This window comes from Trachypithecus francoisi, unplaced genomic scaffold (assembly GCF_009764315.1).
Source record: "Trachypithecus francoisi isolate TF-2019V2 unplaced genomic scaffold, Tfra_2.0 Lachesis_group5, whole genome shotgun sequence".
Classification (NCBI taxonomy): Eukaryota; Metazoa; Chordata; class Mammalia; order Primates; family Cercopithecidae; genus Trachypithecus; species Trachypithecus francoisi.
Window position 1 is genome coordinate 130148582 of NW_022681470.1, and position 25341 is coordinate 130173922.

The window sequence follows — 25341 nt, forward strand, 5'->3', positions numbered from 1 at the left end:
CTATTAAGAATAGTTTATGCAGTCAGAATGTTATTTTCTCCAAGAGACAAAGACTTGTTATTTTATCAGTATCCGAATAACTGGCCTATCCAATTACTGGAATAATTTTACATCTCAGCGAAGGTGAAAGAAATTAAGGTTCATGAGCATTTACTGTGTGGTAGGACTATTGCAAATATTATTTTATTTAACCCTTGCAGCAGTATCTAGGAGGTAGAGCTTATTAGTATCATTGAGGATGAAGAATTAAGACTTAAAGGTTGGGTCTTTTCCAAGGTCATACAGCTAATTAACAGTAGAGCTGCAAGGGAAAAAGAGAACAGGAATAGGGCAGTCAGGCAGCAGTAGGTTGGCCCTAGATGTCACAGGTGGGGGTTTCCAAAGGAAGGATAAATGTCTCTGCAAGAAAAGCATCATTGATTCGTTGCTATTTTATCATCTAGAAAACATTCCCTGCCAAATCTTCAGAGGACAATTCTAAAGAAACTTAAAAGGATAATATATAGTTTGTTCATGTTTAAAGTCTAAGAACACATTATTGCCCTGTTTTTATAAATTCATGTTGGCTAAACATATTTAAAGATCATTGTGTTTTAGAACATTTATTTCTGAAATTTAACTTTATTTCTGAATCAAGGTCCTCAGTAATACGGACCTCACGAGTGCCATTATTATATTTTATAAATAATATAGGTAAAACACTTTTTAGGTACGGAGAGACTGGAAGTCCCAGAGCTAAGGCCTGGCTAATTTTTATGAGAAAGGCAGGTTGGGGTATGTTTGTGTAGTTGTTGTACCCTTAGGGAAAGGGTACCACTTAGAAGACCCTTAGAACCCAGGATTAGGAGCTGTATTTAACGAGAATAGACACAGTAACCTGCAAGAGATATATTCAAAACAGTTATAAACTTTTGGAGAAAAAAAGGTAGGAAGGGAGAGGTTGGGGGCTCGGGCGATCCATTGCTTGGAGATCGGCTTAGCCAGGCTCAGGGCGGGAGGGTCCTCCAAGGGGCTGATGAATCGGCGCTCGACTGGCCTAGGAGCTGCCCGCAGGGAGTCCTGTGAGGACGGGGCCGGACGCCCGCGGGAAAGGTGGGGACCGGGGCCCGACGCCCGCGGGGAAGTGGGGACCCAGCCGAGCCGTCCTGGCAGCGGTCGATCTCTAGAGCCGTCTGCTGGGCAGGCAGCGGACGGGCGCGGCGAGTTGTTGGTCACCAGCCGACTCCAGGCCGCGGGCGCCAGGCACCTCAGCCGCGTTTCCAGTCAGAAAGCGGTGAGGCTTGAGGCCCGCCCGGGCGCAGGAGGGGCCCAGTTCCCCGCGGGGTGGGACTGACTGTGCTTCCGGCCCGTCCCTAGAGTTGGCTGATTGGTGTCTTGTGTTCTGGTGTGTGGCGCCCCCTGAGCGAGCTTTGAGGGGACGTACCCATCTGTCTGAGCCGCCGGTTTCACATCGGTTGGAGGAAACGGGAACCTGGGGGAGGAGTGACGCGCCCCAGCGCCCCGTTCTTGCGCCACTCTCCCGGCCCTAACGCCTCTGCCTTGGATGTAGTATATTCTCCTTAGGAAATCCACAGAGCTGTTATTTTGCTTTAGGTGCTGATTCGGTCCCCAGCCGGACCCTTCTAGCCCTGTTGGTGCCTGCGGAGAGGGGGTGAGATCTGGGGCTCCGATAATTGCATGGTCCTTTCCCAGGCCGAGCCTCGGAGTAATTTGTTCCCGATAATTTTTCCTTCTTTGTCAAATTCTCTGCAGTTATTTGTGACGGTCGGTTATTCCCGTAAATGTTGTTCGCGACTTCTTCCGTAACTCACAAAAATTTCTAGCAAATCAATAATTTGTATCTGAGTTTCTGTACTTTTAAAATAAGGAGTATATTTCTGAGTAAAAATAGTAAGAAATAAGTAATAGGCCCGCAATTTTATACAGTAAGTTTATACAATAATTGTATGCAATACAATAATTTTATACAATAATTGTATATAATGCAATAGTTTTATACAATAATTGTATACAATAAGTAAAATTACAGAAGACAAAATGGTGAATTGTCGTTAATATAACTAGAGATTAATTGTATCTAGTTGTATTAATATTTAAGTAGAGATTGTCATTAATATAACTAGAGAAGGTGCAGGTCTGCACTGCTAATTATGTAGTCTCAAAAAGTATTTTAACAGTGATTATAGCAGAGCAGACACTTAAAAATAAAACTACGTGGGATATTGTTTGTTGTGTTTGGCAATCTAATTTTGTGCCATGTGCTGAAACTAAAACTTTAATAATAAATAATGGGAACTTAGAAAATCTGAATCTAAACCTAAAACTTTAATTAATTTAAAATAGCATCCCCTCACATCACAAACTCACACTGAACTGTACCATGGTCCCTTTTAGGACCTGTGTTTGTTTTTTTAAAAAAGATTTATTTACATAATGAAAGGGCTAAATTCATCATCTTTTAGAACCTTGATTGTGATTTTATTTACATAAATCCTGAACTAGAAAAAATTTCACATTTTTCAGATTGGTCAAATTTTAAGTTTCTAAGTTAACAGAAAATTATTTTTATTTAACATTATAAAATGGTTATTGCTAATGCATTTATTCCACAATAAATTCGTATGGACCATTTACTGTGTGCCAGGCACTATTCTGGGTTATTGGAACACATTAGTGAGCAAAAAGTCCATGCTTGCTCTAAAGGGAGAAACATAATAAACAACTAAGCATATACTATAATGTTAGTTATCAATTCATGCTATGAAGAAAATAATGCAGGATGAGAGGATGCAGTTTTAGATAAGCGGTGTTTTTTTCCATAGGAGTGTATAAGAACTAAAATATGTACACGATATTTTTATTCTGAACCCAAAGCAAGTTATATTCTTGTATGCTAGAACTAGAAATCAAAAATTCTTTTGAAAATATATGCTGTTTGTATAGGAGGTTTTTGTTAGTTTTTTGCAACACTTTTCTTCCCAAATGTTTTAAATTTGTAGTTTTGTTGTCTATTTGTAGGTGCTTTGGGAAGAAAGTATTCAAGTGTGTAAATGTTAGCCTTAAGATTTTCGACTTAAATTCTGAGGTAGCAAAGCCATATGAAAGTGGCCTGGTGAGGTTTATTTTAGAAAAAGTTTCTTTTGCTTGAACGTAGTTTTCCTAAAACTAGAAAGGTAACATTTTATTTGTTACTTTTTAGGCACTATAAAAACGTGATTAACATTTTCATTTATACTTTTTCAGATAATTGTTTTCAAGTTCTGAAATTGTTTACTTAAAGCTGTTAAAGACTTCGCATATTTCTGAATGACTCCCTCTCTCCTGCCCTATTATCCTAGGCTTCTATTTTGCGTATAAATTGTTTTAGACATTTATAGAACCACACTAATTTGTTTCATTTTACACTTGTTTTTGTTGGTAACTGATTAATAGAGAAAAATGAAGAGGGCAATTGTATTAAACAGATGGAAGGGGGAAGAACCCAATAACGAAAACAGCGAAAAACCCCACGATATTCCATATCAGTAAGAACAGCCCTAAAGTATGTATATAGGTTTAGTTCTCATACAGTAGCATTTGTCAAGCAGTGTATGTGGAAACATTCTCCCTTCCCCACATCACTCCCACTTGTATCTCATCCCCACATCAAGGAGGATTCAAAATTGGAGAGACATAATCTGACTTGGTAATGCGTATTTCTCCACTAGATGGTGGCATTAATACAGTTTCTTTGATTGTAGTTTCTGTCTTGAGGACAAATTTACAATGTATTAACTTAAACAGAAGAAACAGAAATGTGATTTATGTTTTGCAATTCATCTGATTTTATGGTTTGTCATATAGAATGTTCTTTGATGTTTAAGAATTTAGAAAAAAATGGGATATGCAGGGAAAAATAATTCTAATGGGAGCTATGTATGTATCTAGAGACTGTTTTTTTTTTAATCACATTTGCATCTTTGTTCAGCCCCAGATTTTTGTTATGTTCCAAGGTGGCCATTGCTGAATGTTTTTATCCTTTGTATTTAGATAATATCTCTGAGTGCAAAAATTATCTTTTAAAAAAGAATGTAAACATATGTAGTATATGCATTATATAATATGATTGTATATATGCATATGTATGTTAAACTTGTAATTTTTTTATTTTGAAAAAGTTCAAACATATGAAAAAATATTATAATGAACCCCATATACCTATTACATAGCTTTAGCTGTGATCAACTCATTGTCAATATTATTTCAATAATCCTTCATCTCTCCCCTTTATTTTGAAGCAAATCCCTGCATATGTACATAGCATATTGTTAGAGGTGCACACATTCACAATAAAATGTGCTGTCCTAACTCAAAAATAAAGGTGTGAACAAAACATTAAGAGCCCAAGAAGACTGATTAATTCTGCCTTGAGGAAGAAGACAAATTCAGAAAAGCCTTTGAAGAAGAAATGTCATTTGACCTATACCTTGAAGGATGGGAGGAATTTGCCAGTTGGAGAATGGAAGAAAGCATGTTCCAAGCATTGGAGCACTATGAAGAGAAGGGAGCAAGTTTGAATCCATGAATGAGTAGAAAACAGAGAATAATGTATTTGAATGTTGAAGTGCTTTGAAGGAAGTTGCAGACGATGAAGCTGGAAGGATAGTCTGTGGTTATATTTTACAGGAGACTGTGGAAAATTAGTGATTATAGTTTATACAAAATATTTTTCTACATCTTTATAAACTACTTTTTCCATATTTTGTAGATTTATGACAAAGTCCAGTTTTCAACAATGCTGAAATCAAATGATTGCTCGTTTTCTTTGGATAATTTGTTTTTTGAAAAACCAGATGAAGTTGAAAAGTAAGTCTCCCTTAAAGATTGATAACACAGTGTATTACTTTAGGGTTTTTTGAATTTGGGTGAGTTTTAGTTTTCTCTCTGGTAAATATACAAATAAAAATGAGGAATCAACAGAACGATATTTCAGTTACATATTTGGTAAGCATGGAATTCTCTTACCAGTAGTATAGGGGAGTAACTGAAGTTTAACATCTTAAATGTTATGATTTAAAAAGTAGAATAGATTTGGGCCTGGCATAGTGGCTCACACCTGTAATCCCAGCACTTTGGGAAGCTGAGGCGGGTGGATCACCTGAAGTCAGGAGTTCAAGACAAGCGTAGCCAACATGGTGAAACCCTGCCTCTACTAAAAGTACCAACAAATTAGCCGTGCCTGGTGGCCTATGCCGCTAATTCCAGCTACTTGGGAGGCTGAGACATGAGAATTGCTTGAAGCCAGAGGCAGAGGTGGGAGTTAGCCAAGATGGCGCCACTGCACTCCAGCCTAAGCAACAGAGTGAAACTCAAGAATCGATTATTGCCTATTTTGCTTGCATTTATTTGCATTTCTGGTTTGTTCGGATTATTTTTGTCCAAGCTAAAAATGGGAAATAATGCTCAAAGAGTAGCTCAGGACAAGGAGTGACGTCACCATTTGGAAACAATGAACAGTATGCCAAAGGCAAAGTATGATAGGCACATTAAGTGCTGGCAGGAAGTAGGGGTGGGAATAAAGATGTGAGACCAAAGAAAATAAGACTAGAGAGTAGGTAGTATGTTAAATACTGGCTTTTATGGATTTTCATGTGCATTGTTCAATTTTGAATTTTCTATGTATTTTTAGTGTATTGTACTATCCTATTTTAGTGAGGTATATTTATTGCCTCATTATTTTACTTGTTCATTCAAATATTGATTGAAAGTTGAAAGGGTTATAAAAAGGATGAAACAGACTTTTACTTACACAATACTTAAAATCTAGTTGAGGAGATTAAACACACAAATGGAAAGACATTAATAAGTAATATGACCATGTAAATAATCATCTATACTGGGACACTTTTGAGAGTGAAAGAGCACATCCAACTTGGGCAACATGTGTTAATCAGGTCTGGCCAAGGCAAATTTTATAACATGGTTGTTTTTCTGAAAATATAGTCAGAAATATGTGCAAAGCAAATGACAGGCATATGTTCATGCAATGAAATTTCAGACTTGGAAGGAAGGTTGTCTTGGACTACACAGGCAGGTCAGGCTTTTTGGGTAGTAGGGGGAAACTGTAGGAGGCTTTGAAGGATTTGATAATTCCTATAGGAAGAGAAGAACTGAGCATTTGAAGGCAGAGTGTTAGAGCAAGAGAAAAAGAATGGAGATAGGACAATTCATGGTACTTGTAAGGGATAACGTGTAGAGAAGTTGCCTGGAATAGACAATTCATGAAGGAGAAACATTGGGATGGACATAAAGTTAGAAATTCTAAGTTGAGGTTAGATGGTGATGTGTGTTAAGTGCTGGATAAGGATTTTGGATATAATTCACTATGGATTAAAGGCTATGGAATTAAATCAACAAATATTTATTGAAATTATGTAAAGGACTTTGCTAAGTACTGCTGATGTAAATGGACATAAAAATAAAACTCACGTGTTTATAATCTAGAGGGAGTATCAAATATCTGTCAAAGCTATCCATCTACTTACCTGCCTGCTTCTCGCTATTATCTATCTGTACATTCACACACCTTAAGGCAGACTATATACATATTATAGATTCCCTCTATAAGAAGAAGGGAGGAGAAAATCTTTGGGAACCTAGGGAGATTTCTTGGAAAAGGTAGGATTTGAGCCAGCCTTTGAATATAAGCTCTAGTGCCTAGAACAATACCTGACACATAGTACTTGGTAAATAATTATTGAATGGATTAATAAATGCATAAAATAGTGGAACTTCTGTAGGTAGATGTCTGAGGGAGGCAGGGCGCAGGGGCAAGCTGAGTAAATATCTTTGAATGAGGATGAGGAGTGACCAGGCACGGTGGCTCACACCTGTAATCTCAGCACTTTGGGAGGTTGAGGTGGGTGGATCACTTGAGTCCAGGAGGTTGAGACTAGCCTGGCCAACATGGTGAAACACCGTCTCTACTAAAAATACAAAAATTAGCCGGACATGTTGGTATATGCCTGTAATCCCAGCTACTGGGGAGGCTGAGGCATGAGAATCACTTGAACCCAGGAGGTGGAGGTTGCAGTGATCTGAGATCTTGCCACTGCACTCCAACCTGGGCGGCAGAGTGAGACTCTTGTCTCAGAAGGAAAAAAAAAAGATGAGGAGAGACGGAATGCATTATCTATTTTTTTTTTTTTTTTTTTTTTTTTGAGACGGAGTCTCGCTCTGTCGCCCGGGCTGGAGTGCAGTGGCCGGATCTCAGCTCACTGCAAGCTCCACCTCCCGGATTCACGCCATTCTCCTGCCTCAGCCTCCTGAGTAGCTGGGACTACAGGCGCCTGCCACCTCGCCCGGCTAGTTTTTTGTATTTTTAGTAGAGACGGGGTTTCACCGTGTTAGCCAGTATGGTCTCGATCTCCTGACCTCGTGATCCACCCGTCTCGGCCTCCCAAAGTGCTGGGATTACAGGCTTGAGCCACCGCGCCCGGCCTATCTATTTGTTATACAACAGGGAGTTCAGTGTAGTTTAGACTATAAGGTATGTGTAGGAGAGTTAAAACTGTAAGGTAGTCTAAGGCTACTAGGAAGTTTGGCAATCTTTGAAAGCCACTGAAGGATTTTGAATGGAGTAATGAAATGAAAGCAATTCCAAATGAATGTGGTAGGAACTTGTAAAATATATTAGAGAGACAGCCTGGAGGCAGTGAGGGCAGTTAAGACAAGTTAATAAGAGCCTTGATTGTTTTAATGACCATGGAAACACAATGGAAATGATGAATTTAAGAAGCATTGGCCGGGCACGGTGGCTCAAGCCTGTAATCCCAGCACTTTGGGAGGCCGAGACGGGCGGATCACGAGGTCAGGAGATCGAGACCATCCTGGCTAACACAGTGAAACCCCGTCTCTACTAAAAACTACAAAAAACTAGCCAGGCGACGTGGCGGCGCCTGTAGTCCCAGCTACCCGGGAGGCTGAGGCAGGAGAATGGCATAAACCCGGGAGGCGGAGCTTGCAGTGAGCTGAGATCCGGCCACAGCACTCCAGCCTGGGTGACAGAGCGAGACTCCGTCTCAAAAAAAAAAAAAAAAAAAAAAAAAGCATTACAAAGAATATACATAAGACCTAATATGTATCTAGATCTACTTAGTAAAAAAGATACTGTGGTTTGATTCTGGGTGACTGGGATGATGATGTCGCCTCTGGAAAAAAGACTGGGAAATTATAAGGGAGATTTGATTTTATTAAGAGGCGGAATAGTAGAGCTATTATTCCTCTTTCTTGGATTTTCTGAAATAGTCCTTGTGTAGAAAAGAGTTAACATAGCAGCCTAAACTGCTGTTCTTGAAAAGGCCTGTTTACAAGGTTGGCTTTGGCTAGTGTCTGAGAACTTAGATTTCAGGAAGATCCCCTCCATTAGCTGACAACAGTGGCTTACTGTGTGTAAACTGTTCATACAAATAATATGGTTTATGTGAACACCTGCTTTTTTTCTGAGATTCTGGAATTTAGGTGTGTGCCAGACAGGGGATGCTTATGCTAATGTTAGTAGCCCTCAATAAAAACCTGGGCATTGAGTCCCTGAAGAGCTTCCCTTCTTTGGCAACATTTCACGGGTATTGTCCTAAGTCATTACTGAGATAATTAAGTGCCTCCCGCAGAGTCTGCTGGGAGAAGACTCTTCAAAGCTCATGCCTGGTTTTTCTTGGAGTTTGTCCTGGTAGCCATGAGTAGGACTGTATGCTGAGTCTTATGAGTCATTTTAGGGAATTATTGAACTGGGGGTGATCTTGGGGACCCTCTGACATAGTCCTAAATTTTAAAATACCTGGCCTGCTATTAAACAGTCTGTCAGATGTTGCCAGATAATGCATTGTAGATTTTTTACCTGGAAAATATGGTCAGAGTAGCTATGTGCTAGGTGCTCTGAGAGACAGAAAAGTAAAAGACTGAGTCTCTCACTTTAGAGAGTGTAACATCCTAAATGACTAGATCGTAAAATCTTTGGGATTTGGTATAGACAAAATATATGATGCTCTTCTCAACTTTATTTCCTGTCACCTAACAGTTATCTTTTTGTCCTAATGAAGAACAAATCAACTTTGATGGGAAAGGAACCTTTAAAACAGTATCAGTTAACACGATCACAGTTGAAAGATGAGGAGGGGTAGTTAATGATGCCAACAGGGTGGCAAAAATATCAATTACTATAGGTTATAAAGAGATTGTCAGTTTCAAATGATTTCTTGGATTTTTCTGTAGTTTGTAGATGGTTCTGGACTAAGAATATTTAGGTTAGGACATTAATTTGTAATAATGTTATAGGAATACTCTAGAACAACGGTCCCCAACCTTTTTGGCACCAGGGACTGAATTTGCAGACAGTTTTTCCACAGATGGTTTTGGGATGAAACTGTTCCACCTCAGATCATCAGGCATTAGATTCTCATAAGGAGCATGCAACCTAGAGCACTCTCATGTGCAGTTCACAATAGGGCTCGCACTCCTGTGAGAATCTAATGCTGTTGCTGATCTGACAGGAGTTGGAGCTCAGGCAGTAATGCTTACTTGCCTGCTGCTCACCTCCTGCTGTGCAGCCGGGTTTCTAACAGGCCAGTATCAGTCTGCATCCCAGGAATTGGGGATCCCAGCTCTGGAATATCAGTAATGGTGTCATTTACACATTGATGACCTGTGATTAGTTGTGAGATATGTCAAGTAATTTGTTACTTGTAATAGTTAAAATGCTAAAGTTTGAGAATGATTTACTCCTTTGTTTTTATATTGGAGCAGATTTAAGATTCCTGTTACTGGCATTTGAATTGGAGAAAAGGATATAGAGTTATTGCCGTTATTTCGGTAGCATATCTCACACAGCAGTTTCATTAATCCTATGATACATAAGGGTAAAAGGTTGAGAACACTGCTATGTAGGGATAAATCAAAGTGCTGACAGAAAGTTAATTTATAGGATGTTTAAGAGTCTATAATTGAGTAATGTTTAATAAATACATAGCTACTCATGTTATATCTTTATTAACATATATACTCACATTTTTATATTTTATATAGCCATCCAGATAATGAAAAGTCTTTGGATTGGTTTCTCCCGCCTGCTCCATTGGTTTCAGAAATTCCAGATACTCAGGAGTTAGAGGAAGAATTAGAAAGTCATAAACTGTTAGGTAAATTATCACATATTTGTTTTGAAGCCAAACCCATACAGTTCATGGCAATATTTATTTTAAAGCCCTGATTTGATTGTTACACATTGTGTATGCATGTATCAGAATATTGCATATGCCCCCAAAATATGTATGCTCATATTGGGTATTGATTTCAGAAATATCAGATATTCAGGAGTTAGAGGAAGAATTAGAAAGTCTTGGTGGCCAAGGTGGGCAGATCACGAGGTCAGGAGTTTGAGACCAGCCTGCCAATATGGTGAAACCCCATCTCTACTAAAAGTACAAAAAAAAAAAAAAAAAACCTAGCTGGGCATGGTGGTGTGTGCCTGTAGTCCCAGCTACTCAGGAGGCTGAAGCAGGAGAATGGCTTGAACTCAGGAGGCAGAGGTTGCAGTGAGCTGAGATTGCGCCAGTGCAGTCTATCCTGGGCAATAGAGGGAGACTCCGTCTCAAAAAAAAAAAAAAAAAAGAAAGTAATAAACTATTGGGTAAATTATCACTTATTTGTTGTGAAGCCAAACCCATAGTTCATGGCAATATTTTTTTAAAAACTCTGATTTGATCATTACACGTTGTGTATGCATGTATCAAAATATCGGATATCCCCCCAAATATGTATACTTATTATGCAAACAATTAAAATTTCTTTATTTTAATGAAATAAAATGAAAATCGGATCCTTTTCTTAAAAAGAGTGCTCACCAAGCTGGATGCAGTGGCACTTGCTTGTAGTCCCAGCTACTTGGGAGACTATGAATAGCCACTGCACTCCAGCCTGGGCAACATAGTGAGACCCTATCTCTAAATAAATAAATAAACAAACAGACCCCCCCTTATCTCTCAATACATACATACCCCCAAAAACAAAATTGCGCCCACCAAATCTTAAAATTTAACACATTTTCTTCTTTATGCATGTAATACACATACATATGCATACATAAAGGTACACAATACACTATTACACACACATTTTGATTTTTGTTTTATGAATGCTTTTTCTGTGACTATTAAAACTCCTATCACTGCTGTTCAGTTTGCCTTGCCATTTACTAAAGGTAAGATCGCCTGGTAACCAGATCCCAGAAATATTGACTGAAAAAAGGAAGATGCAGAAGGTTAAATATAGTGTGATACCATTTTTAGAAAGCTCAAAAATGAGCACATTCAAACAATGTATGTGACATAATGTAATATTAGTAAAATTTTAATTTTTAAATTGGGTCGTATGTTCATGCACATACATTTTATTAAGCTTCATAATTTACATATATGTTATATATATACTTACATCAAATAATATATAGCATAGAGTATAGTGTAGATACATAGATGCTAAAGCAAATTTAAATTCTAGTAAGACGTCCAAATTCCCCCTAAATTTCCCTAAAAATTCTTGTAAAGCCTCTAAAGAAACTTTTAAAATTCTGTCACTCTGATGAAAACATTCCTTTATTTTGATTTTAGAAGCAAGATTACAACCTTAAAAGCATTAGATACGTTAATAATGAATTGTGTTTGGTAACATTGTATATAATTGGTCGTTGTATTTCTGTGTGTAAATCATTTATATAAATTGTAAATCTTCATAATTGTATAATTGTATCATTTGTTATGGGTCAGAAAGAAATTAAACCTATTTTATAATGCAGGTGCCATATAAACTTCAAATTTAATTCAGTAATTCCATATTAATTTCTGAGTGTCTTTTAATGATGTAATATACCATAAGTGTAACAATCACCTGTATTTTAAAACCATATATGGTATTACAGATTGTCTTACTACTAGTGCTTTGTTTTTGGCTTTCATATTTAACTTGGAATTTTTATTAAAGTTTTTCATCATCATTTTGAAAGTTTTCTTTAATGGAGAACACGTAATAATTAATATATTCCTTTTTTGTAGGTCAGGAAAAGAGGCCAAAAATGTTAACGTCAAATTTAAAGATAACTAATGAAGACAAGAATTATATTTCACCAACACAAAAATTCCAATTTGCCTTTCCTTCTGATAAATATGAACAGGATGATCTAAATTTAGAAGGGGTAGGTAAAAATGACTTATCACATGTTGCTGGCAAGCTGACATATGGTTCTCAGAAATATAAAAATCACATTGGCACTGAGATAGCACCTGAGAAGAGTGTTCCTGATGATACAAAATTAGTTAATTTTGCAGAAGATAAAGGAGAGAGCACATCAGTATTCCGGAAAAGGTAACTATTATAATTAAACAAAATAATATTCTGTGAGTAAATTTGAATATTTGTACGTCTAAAAGTATTAAATATGGTAGAATGTGAATGAGAAAAACAGCAAAATTCTATCTCTTAAATAGTTCCTTACTGTCTCCATTCCTGGTGTCACACTCCTGGTCCTACACATAAATACAACCATAATTGTAATATTTAACTATCTACTACAAATGGTACCACAACAGGCCAGGTGGGACATAGGAATCTTCATTTTAAAGACATTTTCTAGATGATTATTATGCACACAAAAGTTTGAGACCCATTTTCCTAATGCCTTGAGTTTTAAACAGAGGAGTAAAATTAGATTTTCTTTTCTTTAAGGGTTCGTTTTGACCCCAGTATGGAGCATAAATTATAATAGAAGGGAGTTAAAATAAATTGTGAAGGTCCACTAGAAAGGTTGTCTTATTAGTCTAGATGGGAGAAAATGGTAGCTAGACCTAGGCCAGTGGTATCAGGAATGGAGACAATCCAGAATTATTTAGGAGATACAATCCCACAGGCCTTAAGTGATTATTGGGTATGAGATCTGACTCCTAGGTTTTCAGTTTGAGCCAGAATGATGAAGGTTGGTAGTGCCTTTTTTTGATTTAAAGAACTATAAAGTAAGAACAGGTTCGGGGGAAGGTGATGAGTACAGATATGGCCATGTTGATTTTAGATATTTATAAATAGTCCAGATATTCAATTGGGTATATGGATTCAAGATACGGAAGAAGTTTAGTTGATTGTTTTTGCTTTCTCTAACATAGTAGATGTGGTTATCTGTGGAGTTTGAGGGGAAAAGTGAGAGTACTGAGCAAGAATGAGAAGAGTGGAATAAATTACGGAGAATGGGAAAGCAGTCTAATTAGAATAATGGTAGGATTGATGGACACTGTAAAGGGTCCAGCTAAGGTTGATCTCTATAATGTTTGTAACAACAGCTTTATTAAGATATAATTCACATACCATCAATACCCTAATTTTGAAGGGTAGAATTACTTTATTTTCTTATTTTTTTCATTCTTATGTATTTACCCACATTGGTTTTTATAATACATAGTTTTGCAACCATCACTATTAACTAATTTTAAAACATTTTTGTCTCCTGCAAAATAAATTCCTTACTAATTAACAGTTACTCTTCATTCCTTCCTTTCCACAGCACCTGGTGACCACTGATCTACTTTCTGTCTCTATTATCTCTATGGATTTACCTATTCTAAACATTTCATATTAGTGGAATTATACAAAATATGGCCATTTGTGTCTGGCTTCTTTCACTTAACATAACTTTTTTTTTTGGAGGTGAATATTTTTCTTTTCTTTTTCTTTTCTTTATTTTACTTTTAAGTTCTAGGGTACCTGTGCACAACGTGCAGGTTTGTTGCATATGTATACATGTGCCAGGTTGGTGTGCTGCACCCGTTAACTCGTCATTTACATTAGGTATATCTCCTAATGCTATCCCTCCCCCAGCCCTCCACCCAATGACAGATCCTGGTGTGTGATGTTCCCTACCCTGTGTCCAAGTGTTCTCATTTTTCAATTCCTACCTATGAGTAAGAACATGCGGTGTTTGATTTTCTGTCCTTATGATAGTTGGCTCAGAATGATGGTTTCCAGCTTCATCCATGTCCCTGCAAAGGACATGAACTCATCCTTTTTTATGGCTGCATAGTATTCTGTGGTGTATATGTGCCACATTTTCTTAATTCAGTCTATCATTGATGGACATTTGGGTTGGTTCCAAGTCTTTGCTATTGTGAATAGTGCCACAATAAACATACGTGTGCATGTGTCTTTATAGTGGCATGATTTATAATCCTTTGGGTATATACCCAGTAATGGGATCGCTGGGTCAAACGGTATTTTTAGTTCTAGATCCTTGAGGAATCGCCACACTGTCTTCCACAATGGTTGAACTAGTTCACAGTCCCACCAACAGTGTAAAAATGTTCCTATTTCTCCACATCCTTTCCAGCACCTGTCGTTTCCTGATTTTTTGATGATTGCCATTCTAACTGGTGTGAGATGGTATCTCATTGTGGTTTTGATTTGCATTTCTCTGATGGCAAGTGATGATGAGCATTTTTTCATGTGTCTGTTGGCAGCATAAATGTCTTCTTTTGAGAAGTATCTGTTCATATCCTTCACCCACTTTTTAATGGGGTCATTTGATATTTTCTTGTAAATTTGTTTTAAGTTATTTGTAGGTTCTGGATATTAGCCCTTTGTCAGATGGGTAGATTGCAAAATTTTTCTCCCATTGGTTGCCTGTTCACTCTGCTGGTAGTTTCTTTTGCTTTGCAGAAGCTCTTTAGTTTAATTAGATCCCATTTGTTTATTCTGGCTTTTGTTGCCATTGCTTTTGGTGTTTTAGTCATGAAGTCCTTGCCCATGCCTGTGTCCTGAATGGTATTGCCTAGATTTTCTTCTAGGGTTTTTATAGTTTTGGTCTAACATTTAAGTCTTTAATCCATCTTGAATTAATTTTTGTACAAGGGGTAAGGAAGGGATCCAGTTTCAGTTTTCTACATATGGCTAGCCAGTTTTCCCAGCACCATTTGTTAAATAGGGAATCATTTCCCCATTTCTTGTTTTTGTCAGGTTTGTCAAAGATCAGATGATTGTAGATGTGTGGTCTGAGGGCTCTGGTTTGTTCCATTTGTCTATATCTCTGTCTTGGTACCAGTTCCATGGTGTTTTGGTTACTGTAGCCTTGTAGTATAGTTTGAAGTCAGATAGTGTGATGCCTCTAGCTTTGTTCTTTTGGCTTAGGATTGTCTTGGCAATGCAGGCTCTTTTTTGGTTCCATATGAACTTTAAAGTAGTTTTTTCCAATTCTGGGAAGAAAGTCATTGGTAGCTTGATGGGAATGGCATTGAATCTATAAATTACTTTGGGCAGTATGGCCATTTTCACGATATTGATTCCATCTATCCATGAGTATGGAATGTTCTTCCATTTGTTTGTGTCCTCTTTTATTTCGTTGAGCAGTGGTTTGTAGTTCTCCTTGAAGAGGTCCTTCACATCCCTTTAAGTTGAATTCCTAGGTATTTTATTCTATTTGAAGCAACTGTGACTGGGAGTTCACTCATGATTTGGCTCTCTGTTTGTCTGTTACTGGTGTATAGGAATGCTTGTGATTTTTGCACATTGATTTTGTATCCTGAGACTTTGCTGAAGTTGCTTATCAGCTTAAGGAGATTTTGGGCTGAAAGGATGGGGTTTTCTAAATATACAATCATGTCATCTGCAAACAGGGGCAATTTGACTTCCTCTTTTCCTAATTGAATACCCTTTATTTCTTTCTCCTGCCTGATTGCCCTGGCCAGAACTTCCAACAGTATGTTGAATAGGAGTGGTGAGAGAGGGCATCCCTATCTTGTGCTGGTTTTCACAGGGAAGGCTTCCATTTTTTGCCCATTCAGTATGATATTGGCTGTGGGTTTGTCATAAATAGCTGTTTTTATTTTGAGATATGTCCCATTAATTCCTAGTTTATTGAGAGTTTGTAGCATGAAGGGCTGCATTTAACATTTTTAAGGTTCATACATGTTGTGTTATGTATTAGTCTTTCTTTCCCTCCCTCCCTCCCTCCCTCCCTCCCTTCCTTCCTTCCTTCCTCTTTTTTTTTTTTTTTGGAGTCTCGCTCTGTCACCCAGTCTGGAGTGCAGTGGTGCAATCTTGGTTTGCTGCATCCTCTGCCTCCCAGGTTCAGGCAATTCTCCTGCCTCAGCCTCCCTAGTAGCTAGAGCTACAGGTGTTAGCTCCCTAGTAGCTAACCACCATGCCTGGCTAATTTTTGTATTTTTAGTAGAGATGGGTTTTCACCGTGTTAGCCAGGATGGTCTTCATCTCCTGACCGCATTATCTGCCCTCCTCTGCCTCCCAGTGTTGGGATTTCAGGCGTAAGCCAGCACGCTCAGCCAGTATTTCATTTTTTTTTAATGGCCAAATAATAGTCCATTAAGTGGATATACCACATTTTTTTATTCACTTATCAGTTGATGGACATTTAGATTGTTTTAACTTTTTGTCTATTGTGAATAATATGGCTATGAAAATGCATGCAAGTTTTTGTGTGAATGTGTGTTTGCAGTTCTTTGGATATAAACCCAGAAGTAGAATTGCTGGGTCATATGGTAACTTTATATTTAGCTTTTCTGAGGAACTGCCAAATTGTTTTCCAAAGTGACTGCATCACTTTACAGTCCCATTTAGCAATATTTGAGGGTTCCAGTTTTCCACATTCTGGCCAGCACTTGTTTTTGTCTGTCTTTTGTATTATAGCCATCCTACTGGATGTGTGAAGAGGTATCTCATTGTGGTGTTGATGTGCATTTTCGTAATGACTAATTGTCTTAGTTATTTTGGTCTGCTATAATGAAATACTATAGATTGGGTGGTGTAAATAACAAACATTTGTTTACACGATTCTGGAGGCCGGAAGTCAGAAATCAGAGTGCCAGCATGGTTGGGTTATTGATGAGGACCCTCTTCCCAGTTACTTTCTCCCATGGTTTTTCTTTGGTGTTTGTATAAACAGAGAGAGCTCATGTTTCATCCTCTTTTTATAAGGGCATTAATTCCATCATGGGGAGGTACTGTCATGACCTCGTCTAAACCCAGTTACCTTCTAAAGGCCCCACCTCTAAATACCATAACATTGGGTGGCTGAGACAGGCAGATCACAAGGTCAGGAGTTTGAGACCAGCCTGACCAACATTGTAAAACCCTGTCTCTACTAAAAATACAAAAATTAGCCAGGCGTGGTGGTGGGTGCCTGTAATCCCAGCTACTCAAGAGGCTGAGGTAGGAGAATTGCTTGAACCCGGGAGGCAGAGGTTGCAGTGAGCTGAGATCATGCCACTGTACTGTAGCCTGGGTGACAGAGTGAGACTCCATCTCAAAACAACAACAACAAGAACAACGACAAGAACAACAACAAAAAAAAAACATTGGGGATTAGGGCCTTAACAAATGAATTTGGAGGGAGGGACATTAATATCCAGTCTATAGCAATAATGTTAAGAATCTTTTCATGTGATTATCAGCTGTTTGTTTGCCTTCTTTGGAGTAATGTCTTATTCAGATCCTTTGTCCGTATTTTAATCGGGCCATTTGTCTTTTAATTGTTGAGTTTTAAGAGTTCTTTATTCTCAAAGTCTCTTATCATCTGTGTGATTTGCAGATATTTCCCCCATTCTGTGGGTTTTCAGTTTTTTGATGGTGTTCTTTGCAGCACAAGTTTTACATTTTGATAGAGTCCAGTTTATCTAATTTTTCTTTTATGCTTATGCTTTTGTTTTGATGTAATACTTATTTGGCATTACTTTGGTTGCTTATGTTTTTGGTGTCATATCTAAGAAACTATTGCCTGATTCAAGGTCATGAAGATTTACTCAAGTTTTCTTCTAAGGGTTTCAGAGTTTTTAGCTCTTACATTTACGTCTGTGATCTGTCATTTAATATTTTAAATATTTGTGTAAAGTAGGAGTCCATCCTCATTCTTTTTGCATGTAGATATTCAGTTGTTCTAGCCTCATTTGTTGAAAAGAGTGTTCTTTCCCTACTGAATGTTTTGGCACTCTCATTGGAAATCAACTGACCATAAATGTAAAGGCTGGGTATTGACTGACACCAACTGATTCTCTGACACCAGCTTGGCGTCTAACCAAGTTGACACTTAACTCCTGGAATTAGCGTCAGACCCCACAGGTTGAAGGCTCAGTTCTATAAGACTGACCCCTCTTTGAATTCCAGCTGAAAATGAGATTCCCAGGCTACCCACATTTCTGTCTGGCCAACTACAAATTTGAGGCTTCCATGACCCCATATTAGGTTTAATAATTTGCTAGAATGACTCAGAGACCTAAGGGAAACACTTTACTTACATTTACCAGCTTATTATGAAGGGTACAACTCCAAATGAAAGAGATACATACGGCAAAATATGAGGGAGAGGGTGCAGAGTTCCCATAACTTCTCTGAGCATGCCACTCTGTCAGCACCTTGTTGTGTTCACCATTCCAGAAGCTCTCAGAACCCTGTTGTTTAGGCGTTTTAATGGAGGTTCCATTTCATAGACAAGATTGATGAAATCACTGGCCGTTGCTAATTAAAATTGATCTTCAGTCCTGAATGGATAGTCGTCTCCATTACTTATTCTAGAAGATGTGAGTGTTTTATTAGGAGCCTTAATGGTTACTTCATCCCTTAGGGATATTGTGAACAAGTTACTTTGATAGATTGTCTTTTGATCAAATATAATACAGTACAGTCATAAAGATAAAGTGTTTCCTTGTTTTTAGAACTTTGCAAAGAAGTAGTTCTTACATTGAAGTGGTTGTTGGATATAGAGTTTGGAATGATTTAATCTGCTAATATACTTAGTTTACATCTTTTCCTTTTTTGGGGGGTACACAGTGCTGATTTGATTGGCTAGGAAAACTGTCTTATCTGGTAGCTTCTGTGGCATGAAATGCAGTTGCTGACAACTTTTAATTCATAACAAGTCTTAATTTATTCCTATAAATTTAATATGTTAATGTAATTGAGTAGCTTGAATCATTCAGTTAAATTTAACTACTATTAGGTGTTACAAAATTGACTATTTACTGTGACTATATCTAGTGACTTTTTCTCTCTCTTAAATACTTTACTGACTTTAAATGGAATATTAGTTATCTGTTGTGTAATAAAATTATCCCAAAATTTAGTAGTTTAAAACAACAGTAAACATTATTATCTCTCACATTTTCTACAGGTTAGGAATTTAGGAACAACTTAGCTAGTAGTTTTGGCTTAGGCTGTCTTGTGAGAATGCCTAAAGATATTGGGGGCCTCTCACAAGAAGGCCATAATCAAAATGTTAGACATGCTGCAGTCATCTGAAAGCTTGACAGGAGCTATCAGGTCTCTCTTCAAGGTGGCTTGCTGTCCTTGACTGAAGAGTCAGTGCTGGTTGTTGACAGGAGACCTCAGTACCTCTCCACCTGGCTTCTTCATAGGGTTGCTTGAGTGCTCTCTTTGTACTGTGACTAGCTCTCCACAGAGTGAGAGATCTAAGAGACCATGGGGAAAGGGGCAATGTCTTTTATTACCTAGCCTTGTAAGTCAAACATTTGCACTTCCGCAGTACTCTGCTAGTTAGACGGGCCAGTCCTGATTCCACGATTCAATTTGTAGGAGATTGCAAAGGGGTGAGGAGCAGGCAAGGATCTTTGGGGCCGTTTGTGGAGGCTGACTACCACAAATGGATTTCTCTGAGTTTTAGGAAAGTAGACATACTTTGGTGGTAAACTTAGCAAGTTACATTTTAGGAGAATGTTTAGCTTTTTTGTTTGAGTAAACCATAATCTATGAATGTTTTTAAAGAGGCCAATTTTATGCTAGTTTTTCATATTCCAAGCAAGTGTTACAAGTGATAAAATATGTGGGTCTTTTTTTTTGCAGATTATTTAAAATATCTGACAATATACATGGGAGTGCTTATTCCAATGACAGTGAATTGGACTCTCACATTGGCTCAGTGAAAATTGTACAAACAGAAATGAACAAAGGGAAATCAAGGAACTATAGCAGTAGTAAGCAGAAATTTCAATATTCTGCAAATGTGTTTACAGCAAATAATGCTTTTTCTGCTTCTGATATCAGAGAAGGCATGTTCAAAGCACCATCTTTTCCAGTTGCTTTCCAGCCTCATGATATTCAAGGTAATTTCTTGCTTTTTCAGTTCATTTTGTGAGTACAGACTAATCTGCATTTTTCAGCATAGGGGAAAATGTAAAAATATAGTAAATGTGAGTAGATTATCTCTCTGTGCAATTACTGCAGTTTTTTATTATGTTGCATTATTTTCTAAGCTGGGCTGTGTGTTAAAATATTTTATCCAGTGTGCTAAAAATATTTTTAACTTTGCTCTCAATAAAAAGTTGTATTAGTTTTATTAAAATGGCTTTTATGGAAAGGATAAAAATATTCATTTCAGGTCCTAGCTGCTGACCATTAAAATTTTTTAAATATTTATATAAATATGTAGGTTTTTTTTTTTTCCCAGAGGTAACAGAAGATTGTTTAGGTTCCTTGAAGGCTGTCACAGAAATTCGTATCCTTTAAGTTATTTACAATAGCTGCTTTGTATTTATTAAATCATAATTTTAAAATATTTTGTTTAATTGTGTTTCTGTTTGTTTATTTTGATTGATGGAGAAAAAGATGGAAAAGTTAATCTTTTTGGTGATGTAAGAGGTACATGTGGCTGGGTGCGGTGGTTCACCCCTGTAATTCCAGCACTTTGGGAGGCCAACACAGGCAGATCACGAGGTCAGGAGTTTGAGACCAGCCTGACCAACATGGTGAAACCTCGTCTCTACTAAAAATATAAAAAATTAGCTGGGCATGGTGGTGTGCTGTAATCCCAGCTACTCAGGAGGCTGAGGCAGGAGAATCTCTTGAACCCGGGAGGTGGAGGTTGCAGTGAGCCGAGATTGTGCCACTGCATTCCAGCCTGGCAAAAGAGTGAGACTCCATCTCAAAAAAAAAAAACGAAAAAAAAAGTATGTGTGCAATAGTGCTACTCAAGGCGTGATTGCAGACTGGTTTCAATTTGTGAACTGTTTGTTATCAGTTTAGGACAAGTTAAGTAGAGAAGTCAGATCTGTATTATTGGCAGAACTCTGAGCATATTTGCTTACAAATAGGTACAGATAATTTCTCATCTTTTGAGAAAGAGCAGCCACATTGGGTTGAACTGGGCAGGGGAAATGGATGAGAATGGGACATTGTGTGGATTAGGGACATTTCTACAGATCTAGTATTTTTGAAAATCTAATGTGAAGTTTATACATAGAATCGAAGTTTCAAGTCTGAACATTTCCAGTGTAAATATTTTGAGTATGTTTGTGTGTTCTGGAGGTAACATTGTCTTTGCTTCTTTAATACCCTGTGTATGCCTATAATAGTGCACTTATTCTGTTTTAATTCACCAGCAGTTTATGTGACTATTTCCCCATGATCTATGAACTCTTTGAAGGCAAGGATCATGACTTAACTTACTTACCTGCCTATTTCCAAATACATTGAAAGGCAGATAAAGTAAGGCAGGTAAAGTAAGGAAATTGTTCTGGCAAAAGTATAGACATAAGCAAGGGTGAAGATAAAAAAGTATGAAATATGTTTGGAAAGAATAAGCTTTCCAGTTTGGCTGAAGGGAAAGATATGGTTAAAGAAGTAATAAGAAATGTTAGATAGTTATCTTAGGATCATATCATATAATGTTATGAATACCAACGTCAAAGGTTTTTTTATTTTATTTTTGTTTTTTATTTTTTCCCCCAACTTTGTTGAGGTATAATTGACAAATAAAAATGGTATATATTTAAGGAGTACAACATGATTTTTTTAATATATAAACATTGCAAAAATAATTACCACACTCAGGCTAATTAATGTATCTATCGCCTTTCACAGTTACTTCTTTTTTGTGGTGAAAATACTTACAATCTCTGTAATAAGGAGAAACCATGTAATATTTTTGAGTATGTCAATATCATCATTAAAACTATGCTTTAGGAATATATAATTAGTGACTTATTGCTTGGCAATGTTCTAGCATCCACAAAAGTTATGATCTAGTTGACAAAATGAAAAACGAATTCCGGATATTGCATAGCTGTGCTAGAGAAATCTAGCAACAATAACTAATCTTGGGTACTCCAGGGATCATCTGAAATAATTCTGAAGTATGGTTAGAAAATATTTGCCTGACTTCTCATGAAAAGTCCCCTCCAATGCAGATAGCTGATTTGAGTAAAAATGAGGGAGAGGGATCAATAAGAGGGTTATACATGTTGATATAGTAACTATAAACAGAGCCAGTGTTTAGCACTTTATTCAGCATGGTGTCTCAATGCTGCCACACTTTCTTTCCTCTGGTGATCAAAATAGGATGGAAACATAGGAAATATATTAGCAGTAAGCTGTTAAAGATGTTTAATTATCTGTACAATGGCTGATTTTCCTTATCCCTTACTGTAAAGTCTTTCCATATGACACTGGCTTTTAAAGAGCTTTGAGGGTCTTTATGCTATATTAGCACAGCTGAAATGGTTCTGTTGTTTATTAGTTAGGACCACTGCTTACACTTGTGTCCACTGATTTATTGTCCAAAAAGTTCATTTTCTGTAAAACTCATTGTCCTATACCTTGTTTCCATGTATGTATTTAAAGTAGAAGACTGAATGCTATTTGTGATAATTTGAGAGTTTGTAGATTACTTGGACATACCTTATTTTCTTATTCTCTTTAAATATTTTACTACATTTGAATCCTCAGGGCAATAGAAGTTTTCTCAGGTTGATCCTACCACAGTAGTCTTGTCATTTTCAGTTTTGCAGACATTTTCCCCATAATTTCAGTGACACTGCTGAGAGTTTATTGAATGTAAGGCCAAAAATTGATTTCAGTTGTTGATAGTGATGATAAATGATGTTAGCAGTTGAGTTTTCTTATGAGCTGAAACACTGATTCTACAAATATCTACTCTGAATCAAAGATTCATTTTTGTGAATATAAATTGATATGGAGCTATCTAATGAGAGAAAAACCAACATGATGGCCCACTTGTGGGCTTGTTGCAAATAAATATTTGATAGAAAGAGACATGTTTTGAAGGAAAAATGAGATTCCTTCTCAAGCTTATGGATTTTCAAATTCAAAATTACGTGTTTGTTTGGCACAGATATGACACTTTGCACACCAGAAAGTAAAATGAGGATTTGTAAATTAACTGCTTGATGTAATAATTGCAAACCTATATTAACTGAGTACTTACTATGTGTCAGGCACTGTTCTAGGTGTGTGGGATATGTCACTGAAGAAAACAGACAATGAATCCTTGCTTTTGAGGAGATACCATTCTTTGGATGAGGGTAGGGAAGAAGCTAGATCTCAACAACTGTAACAACATATAAATAAGTCATAGAGTTTTTTAGAAAGTGGTGACTGTTGGCCGGGCGCGGTGGCTCAAGCCTGTAATCCCAGCACTTTGGGAGGCCGAGACGGGCGGATCACGAGGTCAGGAGATCGAGACCATCCTGGCTAACACGGTGAAACCCCGTCTCTACTAAAAATACAAAAACTAGCCGGGCGAGGTGGCGGGTGCCTGTAGTCCCAGCTACTCGGGAGGCTGAGGCAGGAGAATGGCGTAAACCCGGGAGGCGGAGCTTGCAGTGAGCTGAGATCCGGCCACTGCACTCCAGTCCCGGCGACAAAGCGAGACTCCGCCTCAAAAAAAAAAAAAAAAAAAAAAAAGAAAGTGGTGACTGTTATGGGAAAAGAAAAAAGTAGAGCAGGGTAAGGGGGTTAGATCGGGACTGCTGAGATTCGTGGCTCGGTGTAGAATTAAACAGTACTTAGGGTAGACCTTGAGAAGGTCAGATGTAAGCACTTAATGGAGGGAAAAGAGCCAAGGAAATATGGAGGGAGGAACAGTCTAGGCAGGGGAAGGCCTCATGGCAGGAACATGGCTGATGTTTTTGAAGAACAGCAGAGTTCAGTATAGCTAGAGGAGATGAGTCAGGGGGAAAGAGTAGTAGGACTTGAAGTCAGAGAGATAAAGGCAGGGGCTGATGCGAGGAGGGAGTGGCAGTGGGGAGACAAGGTCATATAGAGCCTTGTACCCCTATACTTGGAGAGAAAGGGAGGAATTTGATCAGAGAAGTAATATGATCTAAGTTTAAACAGGATCACTATAGCAATCCATCAGTTCTTGTATATCTTTATAAAAATCCAGTTGTTTAACTGTGTACTTGTGTTCTCAGATATGTTCTTAACCATCTTATATCTTCTAATAGATTATAACAGTCTCAATTGTAGGAACTCATTTTCTTCTTTATTTACAGCTTCCCACAGCTTTCTAAATCTATTAATGTATTCTGTATATAGTGTTCAATGACTGTGGTTGATATATTGTAAGAAGAATACCATGTAAATACAGATGTCTCCCAATCTTTCAATAGACCCTCACCTTGGAGAGGGCACAGTTTATTCTTCATATCTATTAATATTTTTGAACTTTCTTATAGGGGAAGGATAATTTAAGTTCTTCCTGCCAAGCCAGTATGTTGATAATTACAATTAAACCCACCACTTAACACAACTAAATTATGAAAAACAAAGAGATTTAGTAGTAGGTAACCAGAAACACATCAGCTAATGAAGTACAATCAATGCTTAATGAAATAGTTGAGTGAAATTCTGTACATTAAAGAAGATATAAAAATCAAGTGGCCTTGTCAAGGTAAATAAGAAAAAGCACTACTCTGGAAAAGATAAACCAGAAGTATAGTTCTGATTTACTTGCCATTATGTACTTGCATCTCTTCCATCATATTTAGCACTCAAGTATAACCCTTATATAATCTCGTTTCCCTATAGGAACTTTGCAAGTTCTTTTCAGAATATGGAATGTGACTGGAGACTAATAATTTATGAATAATTTATGATAATTATTTTCTTAAGATGCCAAATAGCAAATGTTAAAACCTCATCATTAAACGTTGTCAGAATCAATATTAATGTAACTTAATTTTAAAATTAAAAGTAACCAATTTTTTAAATTCTGAAATATTTGACTCCTTAATGTTATTGTAAGCGGCAAAATTTAGAAGTATTTTCAAAGAATTTCCATATTTCAACTATATACAGTCCAAAGCCTTTGATGATGTAAGTATTTTATTTAACTTATTTATTTTTCTACCTTTCACTAGGTTGTGATCACTAGATTGGGACAACTGGGATTTACTAGGTCTTTATGTCTGCACTGCCACACTCAGTGTCTAGCACATTATAGGAGCTCAGAAAATATTTGGTAAATGAATACGTGTGATTTTCATAGGTGGATTTGTTTGTATTTGAGTG

At 37.3% G+C, this 25341-nt stretch overlaps 1 protein-coding gene across 1 annotated transcript in view; it reads left to right on the forward strand.

The window, feature by feature from the left end:
- Window positions 1-911: 911 nt before the first annotated feature.
- Window positions 912-25341, forward strand: part of HFM1 (helicase for meiosis 1) — a 147268-nt gene continuing 122838 nt past the window's right edge. The window contains exons 1-7 of the mRNA XM_033197369.1: window positions 912-1092; window positions 4748-4845; window positions 10060-10172; window positions 12084-12393; window positions 19876-20135; window positions 20480-20527; window positions 25076-25146. Of these exons, the coding sequence (XP_033053260.1) occupies window positions 4775-4845; window positions 10060-10172; window positions 12084-12393; window positions 19876-20135; window positions 20480-20527; window positions 25076-25146 (873 nt within the window). The 5' untranslated portion in view covers window positions 912-1092; window positions 4748-4774. The remainder of the gene's footprint in view (window positions 1093-4747; window positions 4846-10059; window positions 10173-12083; window positions 12394-19875; window positions 20136-20479; window positions 20528-25075; window positions 25147-25341) is intronic.